Source organism: Chinchilla lanigera, unplaced genomic scaffold (genome assembly GCF_000276665.1).
Source record: "Chinchilla lanigera isolate Chin_1 unplaced genomic scaffold, ChiLan1.0 scaffold00039, whole genome shotgun sequence".
NCBI lineage: Eukaryota > Metazoa > Chordata > Mammalia > Rodentia > Chinchillidae > Chinchilla > Chinchilla lanigera.
In genome coordinates, this window is record NW_004955440.1 from 19,402,078 (window position 1) to 19,429,369 (window position 27,292).

General features: G+C 38.1%; 1 protein-coding gene across 2 annotated transcripts in view; it reads left to right on the plus strand.

The window, feature by feature from the left end:
* Positions 1-26,406, plus strand: part of Galnt13 (polypeptide N-acetylgalactosaminyltransferase 13) — a 434,761-nt gene extending 408,355 nt beyond the window's left edge. The window contains exons 12-13 of one of the 2 annotated variants that reach the window (XM_013517499.1): positions 10,751-10,885; positions 19,604-20,314. In XM_013517499.1, coding sequence (XP_013372953.1) covers positions 10,751-10,885; positions 19,604-19,765 — 297 coding nt within the window. In that variant the 3' untranslated portion in view covers positions 19,766-20,314. Of the gene's footprint in view, positions 1-10,750; positions 10,886-19,603; positions 20,315-24,192 lie in introns of those variants that run through there. The other variant, XM_005390819.2, reaches the window with a different exon arrangement.
* The last annotated feature ends 886 nt before the right edge of the window (positions 26,407-27,292 follow it).

The window sequence follows — 27,292 nt, forward strand, 5'->3', positions numbered from 1 at the left end:
CTGCCTGGGCGCAAGGCACGGGAGGAAAGGAATTTTGACTTGAGGGAATAAAGGGAGCAAAGAGGTTTCAGAATAGAAGAGTCGTTAGCGGGTAACTTGTCACCTTTTGTAATAACTTCACTGGAATATTTGGACTTGCATTTTAGTTACTAAAAATGACAGAATGAACACTGCCGAAATGAACAGGGCCTCTTATTCTTGAAATTTAATACTAAGCATAATTTTCCAAAAAGAAGTAACAGAATGTAGAGCTATTGTTGCATTTCTTTTATTATGTTATTAAAGGGCTTGATCCATACAAAGCAAGAAGTTACACGTGGTATGTACAGAAATGATAACTTTCCTTGTTTTAGGACAAAGACATCAGTAGGTTGCCATGGAAACAGGCTAATGTCCATTTCCATTTATTATAGAAATTCTTCATCTTCTAATGAAAGCCTACTACATAGGTATATTTCTTTTCTATTTCAACTCTTTTTATCTAATCCTCTGAAAAAATTTGAGGTGTTCGTTTAAAGGATGTAACATAAATGTATGTATCTATAGTAGGCAAAAGTTTTTGTTTTAAGCAGTAAATTTTAGAGATGTATTTTAAGATCATGAAATGACTGAAGTCATCTTGGCAGGCCATTGTGTGGTTGTTGTTCTCCATCCATGGCCTGCAAACTTCTGAGAACCAGTGCCACTTTTGGATGGGCAAAATCTGTCATGTTCTAATTCACCTACCAAAACCATTTCTCAGTCCTTAACTGAGTTAATGAGATGACCCATGATCTAAATTTGATTTTTAAATGTGGGAGACTTAATGTAGTAGTATATGTAAGTCTAAAACAAAAACATGGCTCCAATATTTGAAGCTTTTAGAGAGAGGTTAAAAGTGATTTCTTGGATCTTCTGTACAGGAGTTAAGAAATGGAAGTATCTGGTGACCTACAGATGGTAGAACTTAACTTCCTTCCTGTCCTTATCCGTGAGCTGTTCTCATTGGTTCTTCCAAAGCTGAGTACATGGAAGAGAGCGATGGTAACTACACGGCAGAGAAACACGGTGAACTGCCGAGTTCCTACGCTGTGAGTCACATCGGTAGCACCTGTGATACAGTGTGGTAACCTGGCACTGCGCCGTCGTAGTCTCCCTTCTAAAGCCTGTAACCCCAGTCTGACTTCGCAGCAGACAACAGGCAGGTGCAAGGGAGGGGCTTCATGAAAGAGCCTGACAATGCTCCTCAGCTGTGTCAAGGTCCTGAAACCGGAGGAAGTCGCGTCCTGAGATGTCATGATGGAATGTAATTAATGTCCTGGATGGGACCCTAGGAAAAAGACACATTTCCTTCATTTAGGAAAAACTAATAAAATATAAATGGAGTCTGGAAATTAACTGAAAAACGAACTTTTTCACCAAGAAACAAAATGCTGTGTGTGTGGAAAGAACGTGGGATTTGCGACCTGACACACAAGTTCAAAGATTGGTTCTCCCTCTTGCAAACTGAAGGACGTCATGGAATTGACTTAACCTTCACAGGCATCATGTTTCTTACTTATGACAGTAATGATAGAGCTTGAATTTTTACTGAAGAAATTACGTGATATGTGCTGTGTCTTATTTAATATACACTACCCTTTAAATATCCGCCATCTTGCCTGACATGCAGCAGGTGCTCCCCAAATGTTGTTTACTGCTTTCTCCTTCCCCCTTGGTTCTAGCCCCAAATCCAGAGAACAGCCCGTCTGCTCCTCTGCCTGAGAACTTGCGCAGCCAGAGGCCTTCTGCCCTCCTAACCAACCTAGGGAAGGAGTAAGTCCAGCTCCCTGGAAGCTCACCTCAAGCGAGATCTGAGAGCAGGTGGTCTGTGGACTTTCAGCTTCTTCACGCTGTGACGGGACTGACCCTGACGTATTCATTCTGCACTGATTGCTGGAGTCCCCAAGGATCCCAGGATCCCAGGGCCATGCTCCAGCTCTACACATCAGAATACTTTCAGAACAGCCCCTTTAACGGCTCCCATGCCTTCCCTGCTGCTGCTCTGATCTTCCCTGGGATCGTCTCCCTGACAAACTACGCTCGACTCCGTGACTCAGTGTCAGTTTTTAGGGGAGCTCAGGTACTGCGCACCTCATCCTCAGTTCACAGCAGTACTGCATGCCATGAGTAAGTCATACCCACCTGAAACATTTAGTATCAACTGCGTTCAAGGCAAATGTTGTGATAATAATGGGGGGTTACTTTCTAAAATAATGTCTAATTCAAACCAAAGAATATTCTACGTTTTCAGATAAGAGGCATTTAGAACTGTTAACAATAAGTGTATTTTTGTGTCATCTAGACTGCTATAATGTACCTTTTGAGGTTTTCCATATAGTTGATACTTTTTATCTAATTATAATGCTACATACCAAAGTGTTAGGAAATGTCTCATGATGACAGGTGAAAACCTTGACAACATATAAAATTTTACAGAAGTGCCAATAAAAATGTATTCTGGTACATAAAAATAATGGTGTTCCTGCTCACCAAAATAAACCCCACCAGTTGAGAGAACAATCACATTCATAGTAGCTTCAAAAAAAATAAGTAAAAAAGAAATCGACTGACCCATGAAGTGAAATAACTATATAAAAACCTACAGTGCTCTGGAAAAAATAACAGAAAAAAAAATAACAGAAAAAAAACATTAGAAAATGGAAAGGTGTCTCTTTCTTGTGGAATAGGCAGAACCAGTATTTTCAAAATGACCATGCTACCAAAGCTGATGTATAGATTTAATGCAGTTCCAATCAAAATACCAAGGGCATGTTTCACAGACACAATTCTAAAATTTATATAGAATCAAAAGAAACCCAGGATGGCCAAAGCAGTCCTGAGCAACAGGAACAAAGTGGGAGGCATTACAATCTCAGACTTCAAGTTATACTACAAAGCTACGGGAATAAAACAGAATAGTACTGACTCACACACAAGAAGACATATTGACTAATGGAATAGAATTGAAGATGCAGAAACAACCATAAGCATCTGCAGCCATCTGATTTTTGATAAAGGGATGAATAATTTAAGCTGGAGGTAAGAGAGCCTCTTTAACACACAGTGCTGGGAAAACTGGTTATGCTCATGCAGAAGAATAAACCTTGTTCCACATTTCTCACCCGGTAGCAAAATAAAATCCAAATTGATATGGAAGGAGAAAAAGTGAATCTGCTGAAAGAAAAAAAAAAAGCCAAAACACCGGAAGACGTGGGAGTAAGCAGGGACTTTCTCAGCTGAACCCTAATTGCCCAAGATATAATACCAAGAGTCAACAAATAGGTTTCATCAAATTCAAAATCTTCCATACAGCACAGCAAACAACCAACAGAGTAAAGAGACAATACACAGACTGGGAACAACTTTTGCAACTACTCTTCAAATAAAGGCTAATATCTAAAACATATGAAGAACTAAAAGAAAAAATATACTACAAAATAAAAGACCAAATAAAAACAGCAAATTGAAATGAATAGATACTTCTCAAAAGAAGAAGTTCAAATCAGCAATAGGTACATGAGAAGATATTCAACACCTTTGGCTATCAACACCGAGAGTCTGTGTTACTCCAGTATTAATAGCTGTATATTAAGGATTCAAAACACAAGAAACAGAGGCAAGTCTGTGGGATCTGGGAAATGGGGGGGCCAGAGGAGAAGGGGAGTAAGAATGATCCGTATGCTGTATGTGTGTGCACCAGTTCCCCGAGATCCATGTAGTTAGTATTAGTATTATGGGTGAATCCGGTAATTCTTCTGGCTCAACTTTTTCATCTAGAAGGTGACGCAGTTGGCATAAAATGATATCTAGACACCCTTCACCTGGTAAGCTTTAATAGTAAATATTGCCCTGAGGAACAGGCAAAAATATTTATAAACTGAAAACTAAACAAAAAATAGGGAAACTACATTTTATATAATAATGCTGAATCAAATAAACTATGGGGCATTTTATAAATATAGTAAATATTTTGTGTATATTCAAAGTATGTATTTGTCAACTATATATTAATTGCAAACAATTAGCAAAACAAGACAAAAATCTATCTATCTATATCTGTCATCCTATCCATGTATTTATCAGTCATATATGGTCTGTCTGTCCACTCACATCTTCTTCTGACAATGAGAAAAGCAAGATTTTGGTGAGGAAACACCAGCAGATGGCAGAGTAGTGCTCCATTGTGTACTGATACTGCATTTTGTGTGTTCGTTCATCTGCTGGTGAACATTTAGGCTGTATCCAAGATTTATCTATGATGGCTTGTGCTGCTATAAACATTGGCATGCATGAATCACTCTAATATGTCATTAACTCTTCTGGGAAGATGCATAGAAGGAGAATAGCTGGGTCAAATGGAACTGTTTTGAGGAATCTCCATACTTACTTCTATGGTGGCTACCGCTTTGCCGTCCTACGAAGACTGAAAAGTGGTTTCCATTCTCTTTGCAGATCCTTCACCATTTGTTATTGTTTGATTTTTTAAACATAGCCATTCTTTCTTTAGAGAAATGGAATCTCACTGATGTTTTAATTAGCAATTTGCAAACAGTCGGTGGTTTTGAACATTTTTTTCATGTACTTATTGGCCATTTTTACTTCTTCTGAGAATTGTCCATTCATTTTATTTTTTATTTGAAAGTGTTTTGTGCATTTTATTAATGAATCTCAAACTCTTAATAAATTGTTCAAAACTGAAGTAGGAAAAAATATGTTCAGCAGTTAGTTACATTTCCAGTCCCCACAGTTTACCTTCCATTTTTAATTTCAGTTATGTCCCTCTTCAGTGTCATGAGGCTGAGAGCTCTCATGAGTCAGGAGGAGAGTCCCAGTGGGATGTCAGGGTAATCGGGCTGGGAGAACACTGAGGCCTTGGTAGGAAAGTGCAGGCACCCGGAGACCACGATGGTGAGCGAGGTAAATGAGACACAGGTTAAATAGTGCATGGTTTCTCTTATCTGAGAACCACGATATATAACTGAAGCACCAGTAGAAGATATACGATAGAAATTATCGAGGTTGATGTCTGGAATACAGGAAGTGACCTGAGAGACGGATGGAGGGGAGAGAGATGAGACTGAAAAATTAGATTGTGTGAATTGTGAATTTACAAAGAAGAAAAACACCAGCAGAGGGCGTTCAGCTCCTGAGCCCTTCGCTGAACCAGGCAAGCTCTAGGGACCACGGAGCGTCCTGGCCTTACTGTCAAATCGCATTGCTACAGTTAGGCTGCACTCACAGCTGTGTGTGATACTAAATTGAGCAAAAATTTGCAATTTTTTAAAGGAGCAAAGGGGAAACTGTATTTTTAAAGCGATAACTATACATACAGCTGGGTTATGAGGGATGTAATTTTAAAAACTGTATAGACACCCTTTCACTGCAGAAATAAAGCACTGGTTTAATGAAGAATATTTTAGATCATTTTCATACCAGTCTGAAAATTGTTGAAGTTCTTTTTAAATTTTAGATATTGGAAAAATTATAAAATGCTTTGGACATACTTCCCAAAAAGAAAATTGTATGACAAAAAATATACATATATGAAATAATATAAACTACTTACTCTCTGGAAATAAAAATGACAAGATTAAAAGAAATTGAGCTTACACTTGTCTATTATCTTATATATAATGTACTCATTTGAATACAATATCAAAATCAATCTGACCTCAATAAAGTATACCAAAAATTAGGTTAGAAGTAGTAGAATGTTATTTTTTTCACATAACACTAATTTTTAAATGGCTGTGAAAATGATTGATTTCAAGTTTTTGGTTCATATAAATAGATGTTATTATTTTCAGGCCAGACACTAAGACTCAATTTGTGAAATTTAAAATCAGGTTACTTATGCAAACGTTTGGTCATAATTTGAGGTAGGGATTACATCACTCTTAGACCTTTCCACCAGTCTGCAGAGTGAGCAAGGATGATCTAGTTTGCTAGGGGTGCCGTGACAACTACCACAAAGTGTACGTCTTAAAACAACAAAAACTTATTGCCTTGTAAATCTGTGGGCTAGAAGTGTGAGATCAAGGTGTCGGAAGTGTCCGCCTCTAAAACCTAGGGGAGAATCGGTCTTTCTCTCGTCTAATTTCTGCTGTTTGCCAGCAGCCCGTACATCCCACGGCCTGTGGACACATTTTTCCGATGCCTGTCTCTGCCTTCAGATGGCTGACTCTTCTCTAGCTGTGTTTTCTTATGAAAACGCAAGCCTCTCTGGACTAGGGACGCCTGAATCTAGTATGCCCCGTCATAACAACTACTTGTATAACGGTCCCCTTTCCAAGGAAGTTCACAAGCTGAGCATTTGGGATTAGGAGGCCACACCATGTTGGTGGGCACACTCCAACCCATAGCAGGAGGCATCAGAATGTGGAGACTATTCACCGTGGGGAGGGCGGCTGCCTCCCTGTGGCGTAGGTGCGATTTTGGCTTCTAGAGGGAGAACTGAAGGCGGCAACAGCACTGAGGTTGCGTAGAGCGTGCAGTCACACAGGGCTACGCCCTTGACACTCTGTAAACTTCTAGTAGCGGGCGCTTCGGCTCCACTTTGCGCCACGTGCTGTGCGCTGTGTAGGACACCACTTGGAGAGCTGCTGTGTGCTTCTTGTGCGTGGAGAGCATGGCAGGCTACGGTTTGACTGATACCTTGTGCATAGAGTGGGTTTGTGACGGCCGGACGGAGGGCACTGACCTGCCCATCGGCATGCCTCCCGGAGTTCGTGAGCTTGTGAGAAGAGGATGCTTATGAAATATGCGCTGGCCTCATCATCGGCACGGTGGGGAGAGTTGCTCAGGGATGCGAATCTCTAAGAGGCCACAGATACTCTCAGAACAAGAATTTTAAGCTCCTTCAACTCAGAGAACAGGAAGGGTTTATAAGAAAAGGCTTTGCCTAAACCCTCTCCCACTAGCAGGAGGGGGGAATCAAGGAGAAAGAAGAAGAAAAGAAGTTCTAGACATTGAAATACAGAAGACATTTTTCCACCCAGGCCGCTAACCTAAAGCATGGCCAATTTAGACAAGAGAAATTTTCTTATTACATAAAATTATGAGTTTTGATTAATAATACCATACAGCATTCTCATTTCTGAATTGGATTCTAAGATGATCTAGACAAAAGCAAAAAAAAAAAAAAAAGAAAAAAACATATATGCCATACTTTTCACTTATGGGAAGACGTAGTGTCTCCTTCATTAATTTCTATACGGAAAAGAGATGTTATGGGCTAAAGTCTGCCCCTAACCTCAGTTCTGTAGGTTAAATTCCTAACCCCGCAGGTATCACTGTGTGATTGTATTTGTAGATACGGTCTTTGAAGAGGTAATTTAGGAAAAGTGAGGTCATTAAGAAGTCTCTAATATAACTCATATCTTTCTGGATGAAATTAGGACATAAGCACAGGGGGAAAATTACTTAAAGACACAGATAAAATGCCCGTGTATGAGACAAAAGAGGCCTTTGAAAGAATGACATATATATTGTATGGACAATATGAACATCAAATATAAAATAAAATTTTCAAAGCAACATCAGCCATTTAATCTCTATAGTTTATATAAAAGAATTCAACTTATATTTTTGTTACTGTAATATGATATGAATTCATAAATGTAATTGTACAATGAAGCAGAAGAACAAATTTTTAAGGTATATGAAGAATATTAAATACGGTTTCTTACATTGGTAGAATTTACTCCATAAATATGAACTTCCTCTCAATATCTTCTCATATGATGGAAGGAATTTCACTGAGACTGACTGTTATACTCTGCCACTAGTCCCCTAGCTTAATTAAAGTGATTGGACTTTGAATGAGTTAACTGTCATGAAGTCAGTTAGGCATGAAGCGACTAAAATCACATGTTAAGCCTATGTTTTTGTACCACATCTGGTTTTCGTAAGGATAAATACTGGTTATCAGTGATAAAGCAACTTGGATGGTAACAAGGCAAAGAGGATAGATTCCTTTTTTTTGGTAAGAATGCACAATGAGACTTTATTAATGAAAGAAATCAATGTCACAGTCATCCTTATGTGTGACAGTTTAAATTAAAGTGTTTCAGAGTTGTACAGGTTTCAAATATTTTATCTTGCATTATCGTCAGGCATAAAGTTTAAGTACAGCAGCAGCAGAGCAGATAGGCTGGCTCAGTACTGAGAACTAGATGTGACTGAGAGAACTGGCCTGTTGAAGGTTGTGAGATTGGCAATAGGCAGCAGCCGTGAGAAAGACCACTTGCTGGGAAATCAGAGTCGTGAGAGCTCCAGAATGGTGAAGCCCGAGGTCCAGATCTGTGTCCGGGACACTCGCGGAAAGCGTCAGAAAAGCCTGCCTTTAGGTAGCAGAACCTTTCTTCCAGATTTGTGGACAGTGACTAAGGTGTTGACAAAGACAGGCAAAAACAAGCCTGATGGCTTCTCTCCTGCAACTGACAAACTGAGGATAGGAAAGTGAGAATCCACATACAGCTCCACAATGGGGCAATAGTTCCAAGATGTGAATAATATTAAATATCAGTTACTGACTACGCTGTGTGTACCAGGGCCTCTTGCAAAAATCTGTGTATGCAGAGTCAGTGTTCTCAAACTAAGTTGCATGTACTTCAATGCTAGGGAATATATATTTTTAAAAAGCACAAATGACAAATAAGTATGAAGGATAAATAATTATGATCATCTAATAATTTCTAGATCAAATCAAAAAGGGCATGTAGGTACTAACATGCACTTCCTTATTATTATTATAAAGAAGAAAAACATCTTAGAGACCACCCAGTATGAGAATGATTCTTGAGTACAGAATAAATTAATTTTAATTTTACACTGATATCAGAAAATGATGAAACATCACCTACAGATTTCTTTTTTGAAGAAAAATTACTTGTGAACCAAGTATTTCAACAAGTTACTTTTTCCCAGTACAAAGCCAAGGAAAGCTGTCAGATTTCATATGTATATGCATATATATATATATATAGAGAGAGAGAGAGAGAGAGGCTCAAAAACATTTTGCAAATGTATTTTTGAATGTAACTTGCTTATGATACCTAACTATTCGCTGAAAAATCAAAATTATAATTTGATTAACAAAGAATATGCTATACTCTTTGTTAGGACTTTCAAAAAGTACAGTTTCTGGGCCGGGGATATAGCTCAGTGGTATAAGTGCCTGCCTGGCAAGTGTAAGGTCCTGAGTTCAATTCCTGCTACCAAAAAAAAAGTACAGTTTCCAAATTGTTCACTAGATGGAGGAACAGCATTGCTCAGTCCGTTAGTGTCACTGGTGCTGACTTGGCATTTCTAGACAATTAAAACAAATTCTATATGGAAGAGTCGGTATTAAAATAACAACATACATTAGCAAAATACATTTCCCGAGAACTTTCTTTTCCTCAGTTTAAGGTTCACTACTACCTTCAGTTATTTGATTTAAAAAGATTAGAATTGTGCTTTTAAAATTAAAGTGTTTGAGAAGGATACAGTCACTTATCTTTGATTTTTTTCCTCTGGTTGTTCTTTGGTTACTTGTTTTTCCTTAAAAGTATGAACATGGAAAAGTAATAAAGAGCAGAAATTTATTTTGAGCTGCATTCTTTAAGTCTATATTTTATATAATCCAGTTAAATAAATATACACATTTCCCAGAAGTCTATGTTGTTCAGTTGAATGTATAACCACTGTAAATAACTTTTTTCCGAGGTGGGAAAGAGAGTTCTTGGTTGCAAGATTGACTGTAACGTTCTGTCACCACTTAGGGCTTCCAGAGAAACCCCAGTGAGCAGTTTGCAGAAGCAGGGCTGTCCAGACCCACTTGTCCAGCTTACAGACTAGAGTTCCAGAGTGTGTCCGTCATCTGTAGAGCTGATCTCAGACTCCCTCAGACTGCTCTGGAAAACAAACAAAATCCTGCGGTGATCTTTCTCATTGCACTCACTCTGACATTGCAAGGAAAAAGGCAGGAAAAACTCACCAGATGTGGGGCCACGTTTGTCATAGCGAAGAGAACAGATGTCATAATCATGTTGGCAGTACCCCAATGAAACCTTAACAATAAATGTTACAAAGAAGTCATTCAGAATAAGTACACATTTTTAAAAAAAGTATATCGTTTCGACTTGAGTTCTTTGACAATGAGTTCATAATCCACCTTGACATTCCTGGATATTTTGAAATGTTGTAGTCAACCCTAACCAGAATCATTTAAGAAAGATAAGTACATGAACCTGTCATTAATGAGCCCCATAGAGAAGGTAATTCTACAACCTTCAAAACCCACTGACAAGATTGCACAAATATTACACGGTGTACTTAATTTATTCAAAGAAAGACTTAAGTCGTCATCTCTGGAGGTGGCGACTGTCATGGGTTGTGGGAGCAGCACGTTCTTTTTATTGAGCTCCATGCAACCTACAGACTTCATTTTATTTAATTTGATTTTCGTTTTATAAGGCAAATGTAATGCACAAACTGAAGTACCAGCAGATAACAAGCGTTTGGTAATTTAGTTTGTTAATGGAACCTTCGCCCAAACTCTGTAAAATAGTTTCACCGCTCAAGAAGAGACACAGAGAGATGAGCTTCCTTCTTCCAGTTCACGGGGGAGAAATCGTCTGAAATCACATGTTTATCTGGCGTGGAACCTTTTACAGATGGATCTGCTGCAGTGTGACTTCTGTTGAACAGTTGATCCTATTTTACTAGCTGAGTGCTATATTTTCAGGTGTTTTCCTATACGGCTGACAAGGAAATCAGAACTGATGACTTGTGCTTGGATGTCTCCAGACTCAATGGGCCTGTAATTATGTTAAAGTGCCATCACATGCGAGGGAACCAGCTGTGGGAATACGATGCTGAGGTACGGTCCTTCCTGCACTTCGTATCATTTAATTGTTATATATTATAGTTATATATTTAGTTACAATATATAGTTATATATATAGTTATATATTTATTTAATTATAAATAGTTATGCATTTCAAAACCAAATTTCAAGCTATTTTTTCTGCATTGGTAATACTGTAGTTTAATCATGCATGTGCCGCTCATATCTGATAATATGAGGATGTCAAACTATATAAGTAGGATTTTACCAAATGGTTCATTAGTACAAAATAGGAGTAACCATCGTTACGTGGTTAATGTTTGCACAGTGTCAGGCAGGCAGGGCAAGCTGTGACAGACAAGGGCAAGCTGCGATTATCCGAGTGACTTGCATGAGGATGTGTCTACAGGACAGTATTGACAATGTCGTCGTATTTTCAACTCTGATACTTATGGTTCCCAACCTAAAATTTAAAATTTGACAAGATTAACAATATTTACTTTTATGAAAAGTATTGTAAAGAATGTTTTACTCTTTACCATAATAAATACCTTATAGAATTTAATAAACTAACTAAACATATAATTAGGTTGTCGATATAGTACCCATTTCAGACAGAGATGAGGACAGAGAAAAAACCAGAATTATTGGTAGGAAATTATGGCCAGGCAGTGTGTAAAAACAAGTTCAGCCATCAGATGGAGCTAATAAAAAAGAAATGTTGTCTCTACATGGAGGAACAATCTCAGCAAGGGCTTTATATTTTTTCAGTTCTCTTTGCTCAGCAAATGTATTGAGGAAAAGAACTATACTTTTGCAAGATAAATAATACAATAAACAGGCTTCATAGATGCAGTGTTTCATAAAATCCTGAAATATGCTGAAAAGGTAACACTTTAAAACTCAACTTCAGGTTTTGGATATTAATATTTTAACAAACTCTTCTTTTATAAAAGCTTTTTAAATGCCATTTAATTGGCATGACTTATTTTCTGAAGTATCAGAAAAATTTACTGAATTCTTACACGACTTGAAACTGATTGTGTAGGGTTAATTCATAGCCTGAAACTTATATAATGTGTCCAGGCTCTTCAGAAGGAACTTCTTGCGACATAATTCAGAAGAAACACTAAGAACACCTCCCGTGCTGCACCAGTGTGTTCTGCTCGTGTGCCTTCTCAGGGTCTCGCTCGCCCTCTTAGACACCTCTTTTCCTCTATCCGTAACCACCATCCTTTCTGTCACCCCTCCAGAAGACCTTTGTTGCTAAACACAAGTAGGTAAACTGGACCCCTACTCGGTGCTCTAACTGTTCTATGAGGAAAAGCACAGGTGTTTATGCAGATAAAGTAGAAATCCTCCAAGTATTATTTATTTTTAAAATAAAGGTTTTTGATGTTATGGTTATATGTCTTCCAGGAACCCAAGACCCTGTTAGGCTTATGCTAAAAATAAGTAAATCCAGCCTACATTTATTCAAAAAGAGAATGATTATATATTTTTGTAAAATATGGCTGCATTGAATTTCAGCGTGTCACTTTCAATCTTTAAACTTTTCCATGGGTCCTCAGTGAAAATCGCTTCCATAGTCATAATTCAAATTCCTTGATTTCTAAAATAATTCCTGTACAGAAGTGTACGTTTTTGTATATGTGTTCTGTCAGTCTGTATTAAGATTATTGAATATTAAGAAATTTCAAAAGAAAAGTGAAAAAACTGTAGCTTTCCCTATGAGAAAGAAATTGGGTTTATAAACTTAGTCTTTTGGACAATTAATAGTTATCTATTGCAGGGGCTGGGGATTTAGCTCAGTGGCAAAGCGCCTGCCTGGCAAGCGCAAGGTCGTGAGTTCGGTTCCTGTACCGGAGAAAAACCAAAAAAAAAAAAAAAAAATAGTTATCTATTGCAATACTTTAAAGTAGTATAATGTTTTGAACCATATTAATTTTGCTTCTAGATTATGCAAAAAGCTTAATATTGATAAAATTTATTTTACATAAGTAATCTGATTATTATAATAATTATGTACCATAACTTAACTTACTCTTCTATATATTTATTTTCAAAAATACATGATAATGTTCAAATGGTCAGTGATCTCAGTTTGCCGAATTTAAAAGTGTGCAGATAATGATGTAGAAAAATCACAAGAGAAGGGAGCACATATGGAGTGATGCATCCGTTTAGGAAAATTTCACCTTTGAAATTTGATTGTTTGTGAAGTCATTGTAAAGAAGATACACTTATAATGAAGTTGAAGTATAATAACTACTTTTTATCATTTCTTTCATAGTTAAGCCTTTTATTTAGAGTTCCTTTAGTCCTAAGATATTTCAAATACTTGCTGCCAAAGGTTTGATTCTATGACTAGTAGAATCCTCCAGGAACTTGCTAGAAGAGTAGAATTTAAGACACTATGCTGCACACAATAAATCCAAGTCTCTATTTTTAAAAATCCCTATGTCATGTGGAATATTTACAGTAACATTTGGTGTATGTAGTAGCCAGGCATGGTGGGCATGCCTGTTTCCCAGCACCCACTGAGGAGGCTGAGGCAGGAGGATCACTTCAAGTTTGAGGCCAGCCTGGGCTGCATAGGGAGTTCAAGGATAGCCTGAACTGCATAGCGAGACCCTGAATCACAAAGCCAAAACAAAACAAAACGTTGGTGCATATAGTGACCAAACGTCCGTGTATCTTTCATGGCTTTTATGTCCTGTTGGAAAACATTGCAAGCTTCGGAAAAGCCATGAATGCACTTTGGAAAATGAGCGGAAGGAGCAGAGCGTGAGGGCCGGTGCTGATGGGCGGGCGCGCCCGGCGCGCTGTGCACCTCGTGTACCGACAGCTCCGAGAAGATGCGCGCCGCTTGCTCCCGCCGCTCGGTCCTTGATCGTTTGATAGCACGGGCAAAGCTATTCTTTGAGAAACGTCAGAGGTAGTGCAGTTCGAAAATCGATGGACTGCACACAGTGGAAGTGTACCCCAAAGTTCCCTCCTCTGTCCTTTATCAGGAGGAAGCGTCAAAGCTAGGGTTTTGGTTCCGATCAAGTTTTCAGAGAAAGCGCGTTCTCAGTGCAGTTGAGTCTCACCGCCTAAGCGGCTGAAATGCCCCGTCACCTCATCTCCCACAGCTCCTTCAGTCTTAAAAAGCAAGTCTAAGTAGGAGCAGAATTGTTGGAATGTCCAGAGAAAAATGGAAACAGCGAAAGGAAACTTCGAGAGATAAATCTGTCCAGCTGCTTTGGTTCTGCTTATTTCTTAGGTGGGAATGAAAACAGTTAATTGAGTGCTGTAATTTTATGTTTTCTCCTGCGACGCTGAAGAGCCTCACAAGCCAGATATTGTTATTCCCTTGTTTTCAGGTTTCTGGCACTAAACCCACCAGCCTTTCTACTAGACTGTGTTGCCTTTTAGGGTAATTCAAAAACTACAAGTAATTGGATGCTTTCAATAGAGGAGTCCTAATAAGTTAATGTGAGATACTATGAATGAACAAACTGATGGCTAACAACTATGCCCTGTACCGACTTTTATTCACATAAAATTTCTCTTTCTAACAACAGGAGAGATATTATATAATAAATATGGCCCATTGGCACAAACAGAGTGTCATAAAATCACTGTTTGCCTGTGATCTAACTGTTTACAAATTTCACCTACACATCTTCATATATAATTAACACTTTTTTTTTTTTGAGACAAGGTCTCACTATGCAGTTCAGGCTGGGCTTGAGCTCACTTTGTAGCCCAAGCTAGTCTCAAACTTGCAACGATCCTCCTGCCTCAGCCTCCTGAGCGCTAGGATTTCAGGCCTGCGCCACCATGCTGGGCTATAATTAACATTTAATTGCTTCTTATTTTAGATGAACAGAACTGGGGACGTGTGGGTAACAAATGCATAACTTTGGCTAACTTTGATTTGAAATGCAGGGTTTCTCATGTTCCTGACTAAATATTGCCTTAACAGTATAATTATGGGGGCTGGGGATTTAGCTCAGCGGCAAAGCACCTGCCTGGCAAGCGCAAGGTCGTGAGTTCGGTTCCTGGTACCAGAGAAAAACCAAAAAAAAAAAAAAAAAAAAAAAAAAAAGTATAATTATGAATTTAATTCGCTGTTACTGTTTTGTGGTACTGGGGTTTAAACCTAGCACTGTGCTGAATCCCAGGGCTTTTCTTTTTTCTTTTTAACTTTTTTGTGTTTGAGACAGGATTGTACAAGTCACTAAGTTGTCCAGGCTGGACTTGAACTTGTGATCTTCCTGCCTCAGCCTCCCAGGGTGCTGGTATTACAGTTGGGTTCCACCATGCCTGGATTTGCTGTCACTTTATAGCTGACATAGCCTGTTTGATTTAGAAATTAACAAAACTGTAAAATGTCTGCCTAGTCTCCAATCTCTTGAATAAATTACCCAAGCACTTCAGTGTCATGAAATGTCTATTACCACAGTTAAAAATGAAAGTAAAAGAATAAATTCCATTTCACTAAAAGACTTTAAATTGTTCTTATGTAAGTCTGCCATTTATTTATTTCATTTTACTCTGGTTTTTTAATATGCTGTTTGAGCATCACAATTGTATTCCAGTATTTCTGAAATTTACATTTTCCAACAATATGTGCACTTGATCACATTTCTTTTTAAACATCTAGGCAGCTACATACAGTGTGAGAATCTAATTTTAGATCAGAACACTTACGTTAACAAACACTACGCAACAAAGGAAAAAAGAGACCCAATATGATGCTAAAAATAAGTCTTGTTTTTCATTTGACTGAGCAAGTTGACTGAGGAAATACTTGCTTTGAATTTTACATCCATCTATGCAAAACGTTTCCCAGAGGCACACTGTAAGGAATTTTTAGGTGAAATATGTTGAACTGATGTTTATAGAAATCACAGAAGCTTGTAGATTTTACTTAATCCACCTTCTTTTGTTTACCTTTGTCAGAAAGCGGGTAAATGGGAGTATAACGTCAAGGTAAGTGGTCTGTCAGTGCCCCCAGCCATGGCGTGTGTGCAGTTCCTGATGCACGCAGTGGCTCCATTTACCTTTTGAAGGTAGGGTGCGTTAGACGGGTATTACCTTTCCATAGTTCCCTTGGCCCTTAGCTGTGGTTTGTCATTAGAACGACTCAGAGAATAGAGATTTCAGTATATTAGTATTGTATTTTTAGTTCTAGTTTTGTTAAATATTTTTATTTGATTTTTAGCATACTCCTACTGACTGCACAGATTACATTGTGAAGTGGCCATATTAACATTTTGAATAACAATGTTATATTAATTTTCCATCCATTGGCATTCTGTTCTTGATCAAGAGGCGAAACCTATTGTCTATGTTTTGGTTTTTTTGGTTTTTTTCTCCGGTACCGGGAACCGAACTCACGACCTTGCGCTTGCCAGGCAGGCGCTTTTGCCGCTGAGCTAAATCCCCAGCCCCCCTATTGTCTATGTGATTAAAGATCTATAATAGCACAAGTTGATTCTTATTCTATACTTATGTTTAACAAAATAACTACTTGATTACCTTTATTTCAAACTTTAAGAATGCTGATGGAAAGGTGTGTAACTGGTGCTTCCGTAAGCTGTGCAGTCAGATGTGTTCGTTCATCAAAATCATCAAATTTTCTTACTTTGAGTCTTTTAATACAAAGTTAGGAGATAATTTTAAATTTTACAGTTCTTCCTTTGTCACCAGAATTGTTTTCTTAGCTTGACTGCAGTTAGCTTTTATGGAAATTGTATCTGTGGAAGAGTAGATTTAGAGATACTTCATAAAATATCTTGTCTTAGACAAGAAACCGCACAAATGTGTATAAAGATAGGAATCACTAATTTCTTCTTGTCCAGTTTTAAATGTGTAAAATTAAACATGTCTCCAGAAATGAAAATACTTTACATTTCAGAGAACAATTAAGTGATTCTATATCACAAACAAAAAGTAATACTTAGTCAAGTTTCATATTATTCTGTTTTCTGGTCAACATTTTAAATAAAACTGTAGGAAAATAAGCTGCATGCCAGCCTATACAGTAATTGCCCTCAAGACTGAGCGGACAGGACAGCCTCCGAAGGGGGCATTCCCAACAAGCATGAAAAGGGCCGAGAGCCGGATGAGTAGTGCACACCTGTAACGCCAGCACTTGAGAGGCTGAGCGAGGCGGGGCGTTGAGAGTCTGACTGCAACCTAGACTAAGCAGCGAGACCTTTTCTCAAGGAAAAAAAGAAAAAGAAAGGAAAGAATTGATGTTTAGTAACAAAAAAGAAATTGTACACCCAATATAAAAGCATGCAAGTTCTTGAACAAATAGCACAGGATAAATATAGAACATATGAAAATAAAAAGTAATTTGAAATATCCATCAAAACACATATATAAGTATACATAATATATTATACATAACATTTTTTGTGGTACTGGAGGTTGAGCCCAGGGTTTCACACTGAGCTACCTCCCCAGCCCTTCTTTTCTTTTGAGATATAGATTGTTTCTAAATTGCTTAGACTGGGCTGGAAACTGCAGTCCTCTTACCTCAGCCTCCCAGTAATGGGACTGTAGGCATGTGCCACCACCACCAGTTTCACGTATGTTATTTTATTTCTTTTGCTCTGTCAATATGGCAAGAAGTGGTTTTAACACATAATACTATATGACATACAATAATGTAATCATAGTTGCTATTACTATGCTTGCTAAGTTATTGATATGGATATTTTTATAAAGAACTTTGTTAATTTGTGTTAAACTATTTGTACTTTTGACTTCATGGTTTTACCTCTAAGAGTAATTACCCTCAAAAATAAAAGTTAAATGAATTTTGGCAGATACATTTCATAAAACTTTTTTATTTTTTTACAGTACTTGAAGAGTACTTGAAGACTACTTTCATGATAGGAAAGATAACCACAATAAGAATAGAAGACAGATATTTGATTTGGTGGCACTGATTATATAACTATATATTATATAACTTATAACTTATATATTATATACATTATATATTATATATAAATATAATATATAAATATAATATATATCAATTATATATTATATAACATAAATTATAAGCTTATTTGGAAACATAAAGTATTAATTTTTGTCTGTTCTAGACAAAATACTCAAAGAAATAATATTTTGATTTCAAGCTGAGACTAAATAATTATGTGGATTTTATTAAATGAAAAATAAATTTTAAAATCTCAATAACATTGAAAGTTTTAATTTTCTCCAACTTCTTGCTTTTTCAAAGTATGTGGAATGAAAGCGATGATTTTTCATGTTTATTCACTTGAGAAGCATTTCTGGGGAAAATGTTATGATTTTATCTTTTATGAAATATTTATATTTTATTCATGACCTGGAGTCACTTTTCCTGGCCATGAGCCCCTAAGCCAAATCATTTTGTTTTTTATTTATGCCACAAAAACACTTTGCAATTCATTGTTCTTTTTAATGAAAAATAGAATTCACAATTCTAGCACTAATGTCTCTGATGCCAACATGACATTTACCAAGAAAAGTTCATTGCAAGAAGAATAATCACTAGCTAGGCATGGTAGTGCATGCCTGTAATTCCAGCACTCCAGAGGCTGAGGCAGGAAGATCACCATGAGCTTAAGACCGGCCTGGGCTACATAGTGAAGTCAAGGCCAGCCTGAACTGCATAGTGAGACCCTGAGCTACAAAAAAACAGAAGGAGAAGAAGAAAAATCGCTGAAGGTAGAGAGTGATCTAGCCTAGAAATTTCAAACACTATGAATAGGAAATTTAGATTTGGTTTTAAAAAACAGTATTCTTAACCAATCTTTGCATACCGTTATATCACAAACAGTCATTTTACAAATCATACATAAAATATTGCTATCTTTCCTATCTTTATATATCATTCCTCTACCATTTTGCTGTAGAACATGTAAGTCCTTCAAAAGGTAAATCCAATGACTGCGTCCATCAAGCTTTCAAGGGAGAAACCTGAGCTTTGCCGTGTTTGTTCTGCGCTCTGGTCTCCACCGACGCGCTCGGCATCTCGCACAGCAACCCCGCGCGTGGCGGTGGGGAGGCCGGGGCTGGTGGCCTTTCTGGAGCTCCTGCTCCTCCGAGAAGAGATGGAGCGCCAGCGCCAGCAGAGTAAATGCCACGCTGAGTTACGTTTGGGGAAAAACTCCCCAGTTTAGAGCCCCACTGGGCGGATTTCCCCTTCATTGTCCTTCCGACTGGCAGCGAACGGGTGCGTGCGCACTCCTGCGCGGTCAGCCCAGCGAAAAGCCGAGCAGGGGCGACGCACCGCCCCGCTGCGCACACCCACGCCGGCCTTTCGGCTCCGCTGCCCGTGGCTGCTTCCCGGCGCGGCTCAGTCACAGCACAGCAGCCGCAGGCCAGGGCAGTCCCCGAGAGCCGCGCTCGCCGGCTCTTGAGTGCGCTCACAGAAGAGCTCCTTCAGTCTCTAGACCATGAACATGGTCCCTTCCGTCCCGTAAGTTCTTGCCCAAAGTGTCTCCTCGTTTGCCTTCGAAGCCTCCCCGAGGTCTCGGGCTCACCTGCGCTGGCTCCTGCGGAGTGCGCGGGTTCTGAAGGGCTCTGGAAGCGCGCAGCCCCCGGCGCGTGGATGCAATTATTGCGACGCGTGTCTCCTCTCCGCACCCAATGCAAATTGTGTGTTGCCCGGATGCGTGATTTACTGCTGCCTTCGCACTTCGTTTTCTCATTATTCTCTTCTTTTGTTAAGCAGACCCACACTGCTTCACGTAGTCACCCAGTCCTCTTTCCCTGAGCAAAGTAGCCGACGGCTCCCAGCAGCCCGCTGTGGAAACATGTAGAGGTAGTGCTTTGCAAAAGTGGCGCCTGAGAAACTACACGAGCACACAAGTGTTTAGGAATATTTTTGGAAACACCACCGATCACTTTCTCTAATAATGTTAGAAGTTGGCGTTATAGAACTTATTAAATTTACTTTAGTGCTTTGATTATTGAAATCCAAAAGCTGAAGAAAAGAATTCCACGTGTTCTCTTTCCCCGGAGTTACTCCTCTGTCTTCTGCCTCTCGGCTGCTCATCCGATTGGGCTGTTTGTGTTGAGCACTGTTTAGTCTGTCTCTAATTCATATCCGCTTTTCAGTTTTTTATGTCAAGTACATCTATACAGAAACATAACTGATGAATATATTATGAAATATTTGCTCTTTTAGTATGATAGCCATGTGTACAGGACAATAGATTCTGCATTAAAGCTGGAAAAAATAAAAATAAGTTATTTCTGAATTATATTAATTTTATAATTTTTATTTAGATGTTTTGGCTGTATGCAGACATACCATAACCTTCATAAATCTTATAATTATTTTAATCTGAAACACTAAGCAAACACATGATGAAAGACTAAATAACTTGTAATTTTTTAATACTGCTACCAATCAAGAAAATTATTTTTGAGTATTTCTTTGTGGTTGGTGAAGTGATACAGCAATAAAAACTTTTAAAACGGTACCATTTATCTCTCACTTGTATGACTTGTGACTACCTTTTCAGCAAGCAATGAAATCAATCTTTATTCAGTTCAGATCAACCCAGGGGTGTAGAACTCTTGCAAACAAGCTGATGTTCTAGTTCTTGGGTTTGAAAGATTTACTGTCCAGTAAGTAAGTGATTATTCATTGCTAGTATCTTACTACCGTATGGGAACACATGGAGGTCAGAGAGGTCTTCTGGACTGCACGACTGAGCTAAAGCGTGTTAACGCAGGATGCAGTTGAGCCTGGAATGTGTGGGGCAGGTGGGAGTGGAAGCGAGGGCAGTAGGGGAATTATTTAAACTAGAGCGACACCTGCGATAAGGGCATTCTATGCAGCTCAGCGGCACAAGCGCCCGCCTGGCAAGCCCAAGTTCCTGAGTTTGATTCCTGGTACAAAATAGAGAAAGAGAGATAAGGGCATTCTGAATGTGACAGGTAGTGCTGGAGTAGTCCAGATCTTGTACATGAAAAGGGATGTGTATAAGGCAATTTACATATATTATTTTAGCATTTACGACTATATACCCTTGTGTGTACAGTGTCCCAAGAGGGGATTTAAACTTAACTAAACATTTAATTTCGCAAATCTACTTAGAGAATTCTAGGGCGGAGGCCACGCTTTCTTCTCTTAGCGGGACAACGTGCAGCATTTCCCACAGCAGTTCTTACAGCCTTCTGGAGCTGGATTCTCCACAGATGGCAGCCCGGTGTAGAGTTATGACATCCACATCAGCAGATGCAAAAATCACTCCAGCTTAATAGCCTTCTCCTCACAGGAGATGATACCACTGGTAACAACTCCGTAGGCGTAGCTCTCGGGAGCCTAATGGAATGTGCAAAATCGTTTCTGCACTGAGAGAAGTGCCCCAGATTTGGCACCCTACCCGCTATTCACATGCCGTTTTTCAGATGAGATGCAGTTCCTCCATCAGAGGTCATTTTTACCATAAACCATATTGCCTAGCAACAATGTTAACGATTTTATCTTTATTTAGCTGTCCAGGGATCAGAGTTCATTATCTCAAGGTCAAATTTGTTAAGCAGAAGGAGAAAACACATTTGTAAGCAGTTTTAATGCACAAGTCAGGATCGTCTAAAGAAGAATCTGATTCCGCAGACCGGTCTGGCGGCTTGCCCAAGTGTTCACAGCTAGTGAGTGGGGGAGAGAAGCCATACTTAGGTCTACCTAAGCTTAACATGTCTGGCTTTCCACTGTACTACATCAAGAAGGGTATTTTTGGTTGATTGCTTTAGTCTTTCCTGCAGTGCAAAATACGTATGCATTTTAAGGAAAAGCAGTATTTACCAATATTCTGAAATCCTTTTTGTCGGTACATGTTTGCAGGACATAATGGTTATATTCTTGTGGGCGCTGGTATGTGGACAGAACATTTTAAATGTTCTCATCCCTTCTTCTCCCTCCTCCTCCCTCCATCTCTTGTTCTTCCCTTTTGCAAAAACTCTACCTCCATATTTTCTATCATCTGTGTTTTATTTTGCTTTTTTATATTTTGAGTTTCTCATATAGAAACTATATGATATGTAATCTTGTGTGTCTGATTTATTTCACTTAACATAATGGTCTCAAGGTGCATCCATTTTCCTACAGCTGACTCCAATTCACCCTTCTTATGGAAGAGTAGTCCTCCATTGTGTGTAAATGCCCCACTTTCCTTGTCCTCTACTGATGGACACATAGATCACTTCCAAAATTTAGGTATTATGAGTTGTGCTGCTATAACGTGGGTATGAATGTATCACTGTTAAATGGTATCTTTCGCTCTTTTGGAAAGAAACCTAGAAGGGAAATGGCTGAGTTGAATGGATTTTTCTATTTTTAGTTTCTTGAGGAATCATTATTCTAATTTCCTTGGTGGGTGTAATAGTTTACATTCCCACCAAAAATGTAGATAGGCTCCTTTTACTCCACAGCCATACATTATCATTTTCTGTGGTATTGGCAAAACTTATTCAGTATGATCCTTGAAAATAGTTTCACCAGGCACAGTGGTGCACGCTATAGCACCAGCACTCGGGAAGCTGAGGCAGGAGGGTTGCCTCTAGGTTGACCCCAGGGGAGGTGACATAGTGAGTTCACGGCCAGGCTGAACTACATGGTGAGACCCTGTGTGAAATAACCAAAGAAAGAAAAGGAATCTCAAAGTATTTTTTTAATTATAATTTGAGATAACAGAAAATAGATCAAAGCATCCAGGGACTGTGACTTGTGATCGGGTCAGATAAAGTACTGCCGGTGCATGCTGGGATAGCTCAAAGGGCGATACCGTGCTAGATATATGTAAATATCATACATTTTAAAGGCTCTAATAGATGCATGTGATGGTAAGCTACTTTAAAATATATATATTATATATACATATATAATATATATACACACACACACATATATGTAATTTGTATATTAATGACCTCAGGTAGGTAACAGAAATTGTTGATTTTAACTAGCATGTTTCAGAAAAAATATAATTTATTTTTAATATCTTTTTTGTTTTTCCAAGCTGGTTAGTTATTGAATTTCTGGTATCATAAGAATAGCTCAAACATGTTCTTATTTATCTGCTGTAATTTCTAAAAAAGAACTTCACTTTTTAGTATAAATGGCTTGATTCCATATATTAAAAAACACCCACAGCAACCTCAGTCTTGAAATATCCTTACTTCTAATAGCTTTGCTCTTTTAACTTCCTGCTTGTTGTTTACTAGGCATCCTCTGCCACAGCCTGCTCTCCAGTTCTTCTTGTCTCAGAGCCGCGCAGCCCAAGGTGTTTTCAGTCTTAGTCTAAACAATTACAGTTGTGCATGTAGTGTTCCTTTATCATTTCTATCAAATAGCCCAAGCATTCCTCTTCTAGCAGTTTTCAGTGTACTATCAAGCGCCAAACTAGAAAATAAGAAGAAAAGAAAAGATTTTTGTCTACCTTTAAATTTGGTAATTTGCAAGAAAAATTGTCTGGGGTTCTGCTTTTAAGATATGCTACCAAATCACCTCACATATGTTAAAATGCTTCTCTTCCATTTGGGAGTTTTTCCTATTGTGTGGCTGAAGGCGTTTCCCAGGAAACTGAAGAGGATGGTATAAAATGAGTACATCGGTCTAAAATGCACATCTGGGAAGTCCAAAAATGTTATTTCCAATGTAAATGGGGATTCCAAAGAACATATATGTAATAATTAGCATAATATAATTATTGAAATTATGAAGAAAATATTATTAAAATGTAGAATTTAGAAATACATTAGCATCATACTTGTGTTTTTTCTTCTATATCTTAAGATGTATATGAAGATCAAAGTATGGCAAGGATATTATAGAGTAAAAGAAACTGTTACTATAATAATCACTCTTCTACAATGAAATTCTGAGATACTATGGTTTGTTTAGTATTTTGAAATGGGAACATTTCTAGCAGTTTTGTTCATTTAGGTCGCAGCTGTGACATCTATTTGCATGTTTACCAAATGGTTACTGAATAACACATGGGTAAGAAAACTAAGCTTTTGCAAAAGCTTATTAATAATTGTAGCCCTAAGCTGAACTCAGATGGGCTTGTGCAAAGGAGCCTTAGTCCTTGGCAGGCCGTGAGAAATGTTGGCCAGTCTCTTCAGTCGTCCGCATATGAAGGTGTGTTGGACAATGGTGCCATGACGGTCAATATGAATTCATACACCCGTGTGCAGCTTTTTAACACATAGCACAGTTGCAATATATAAAAAATCATAGAGGATTTTCTTAAAAGCAGATTTGTTCTGATTTGCTAGTACAGTTAAAGGTGAAGTAGGCTGCGCTGATTATTGGCTCTCTCTTGCAGAGACTCACCTTGAGACATGTAAACAGTAACCAGTGTCTTGATGAACCCTCTGAAGACGACAAAATGGTACCCACCATGCAGGACTGTAGTGGAAGCAGATCCCAGCAGTGGCTGCTAAGGAACATGACCTTGGGGGCATGAAGACCGTGTGCCCCAACCCATGAGCGTGTCTACACTTTTATTTTTCCATTATTTCCATTAGGGGAAAATATTAACTTTGCTGAATGGAAAGTTTTAAAATTCTTTTTAGTATTCTAAAACACAGTTGTTTATAATTCATTTTTAGAAATGTTTGATTATTTCCCTACTAAAATTTGTATCTGATTCAAGAAGCACATTTAAAAAAAACATGAATAATAGCAAACTGTTACTAAACATTGGAACAACTTGAGAGTCAAATTGTTTTGCTTTAAACAGTCTTTACTGCCCTCTTGCAGGGTTAGTTGGCGGGGAGTCATTTTATGTTGGGTTGTCACAGTGATTGAAAAGAAATGATGTAAATGCCTTATGAAATGCCTTCATTATGAAATAGCAATTGCTTTACAAACTCACTCTACTGGAACTTCTTGGAAACATCGAATTTCTGTGTCAACAACAGGACTATACCTTGAATTATGAGCATTGAACTCATTGTACAAAAGGTTAGTTTCCAAATTTTGTACCAGGGAAAAAAAATTGGATAGTGAGTTCATAGAAATCTTGCAAAGCATCATGATTAAACAAAGAAAGAAAAGAATTCAAAAATTCCATTTAGATAAGAAACTTACATTCTAGTGAAATAGGAAGAAATTACACAGATATGGAAGGTAACGGCATGAAGTTAAACCAAAACAAGTGTTGTAAAAGCCGGGTAGCTGTGTGACAGTCATTCTTGAGACAAGCTGAAAACAACCCTGCCCCCAGAGCCGATGTCACAAACTCAGCTTTGTCTTGTTTCCGTGAACCGTGCCGTCCTTGTCTCCTTACTCCACACTGTGGTTTGTTACCAACACTGTATAGAACGTAGGTAAGGGTACAGTTTTAGCCTTATGTTCAACTCTTTCACCTTGAGAGATTGTAGTTAATTCATTTCTGTCACTTTTATTTTGTATTAAGAAATATATTGTAATCAGATTATCATTGCTACGCTATAATGTCATTGTATAATTTTATCACTGGGAGAGTAAACTCAAACAGTCATTAAACATGTATTCTAATTAAGCTTTTAAATATCATTTGCCATAAATTATGGCCCAAAGAATACAGTCATAATTAGGCTAGTTTTACAAGTTCTTTCCACCTGAAAACTCTTTGTGTTCAAAACACATGAGAAGTTGTTATGAAAATGAAAAAAAATGTACAAATGAGTTTTTCACTAGTAAGTTTCTGTATCTGATACCATATTAAGTGCCCATAAAATGGGTCTACCTATGAGTTTTCATTATAAATGTACACAACAGCCAGAGAAATTGGCAGTGTGAGGCAGAAGATGGAAAATGTGTCTTCTGGAGCAGAAAATTCCATTTATTGCCTCATTTTTACCTATAAAGCTTTTATGTAGAGAATATATCAACGTATCAGTCAGCTTGGTTACACACTCCTCTGTCCTTTCTGTCTCTCTCTGTCTCTCTGTCTCTCTCTCTGTCTCTCTCTCTCTCACACACACCCCTTTATGGTGAAAAGGACACTTTCCAAAGAGCAATGAAATCTAGGTTTTTCTCAGCTAGCTAGCACCCCATTCTCTTTAGATTTATATTGGTGCAACTCTAAAAAAGAATTCAACAACCTGGAGCATTTCAGGTTTAGTCCTGAAAAGGTAGACATGCCCCACTCCAAGGTCTCACAATTCTTAAATCTCCTAAATTTATAAGTAAAAGTTTAAATTTCAGAGCTTTTACTTTTCTGAGGATAGACCCTAGCGTTCACAGCACTTTTAGAATGGAAGGTGAGATTCCCATGAGGTACTGACCCCAACATTTAATTGATTGTGCCCTATCGGGTCAGCTAAGACTTTATAACAAGCCTATTTTCCTTTTTCTACTCTGTTTCTCCTCCATTTTCTTCTCATTTTAACTAAAAAAAGGTAAAATATTTGTGTGCACATGAAAAGCTTAACCTGTAGGATTCTTTTAAATAATAGGTCCTGTTTATTTTTTGTCAATTGAAATGTATATGTTACCTAGAACATGGTGAATGACAAATTTTTAAAAATATAGCTACTTCATGGAAACTGAATTGGGTGCATTTTAGCAGAGTTTTAAATAATTGAGAGTGTCTTTGTGGTCATTGTGAAAATACAGAAAAACCTAACACTGCATGAGTTTCATGCTAGGAAGAATTTTCAGAGATGCTTCAGCTGTTTACATACATGCCATCATAGGTCTAAGAGATTTTAAAAATGATATAAAATGTTGTAACACACAAACCCTGAAAGCAATGATTAACACTGTAATTTTTTTCCAAGAATGCTTGCAGTACAGAGAATTAAAAGCATGGTGAAGTTTATAGTGCATTCATCTTACACACCACTTGTCATGGGACTGGATGGAGAAGTGTTTCAAAGCCTCCTCTTCTGTGGCCTTTCTCATTTGAGCTGAAGCAAGCTCAGCCTTCCAGAAACTCAAGTGAAGTGAATATCTGTAGTCACTTTTGGCCTCTCTCTCAATTCACCATAAAATTCCCCTCGTGCTTCCTTCAAATATAACCACAAGCCAGTGCTCTGCCACCACCCCCACAATGTCATTACCTCTTTATTTTTTAAAATTTATCTTAAAAATAAAAGAAGGAAAACATTAACAGACATCCATTTACAAAATAGCGAAAGAACAATACAAGCAATACAGAATTACAGACAAAGGGGTATGAAATCAGCAATGGTTGCTGTATTACACATTGATAGCTTCAAAGTGGTTTCTCAGGAAAACAAATAGAGACATGCAAGGCTGATCAAATGAGTAATCATTAACTGTTCCTTTCAGTAAAGCGATAGAGGTCAGTAGTACAACTACGTTAACTATCCTGTATATACATACATACATAATTTTCCCTTCTTTCTTTTCTCTTTTCCCTCATCCCAGTTGCTGTTTATTTTTGAGCATTTTCCTTCCATTTCACAATGTCT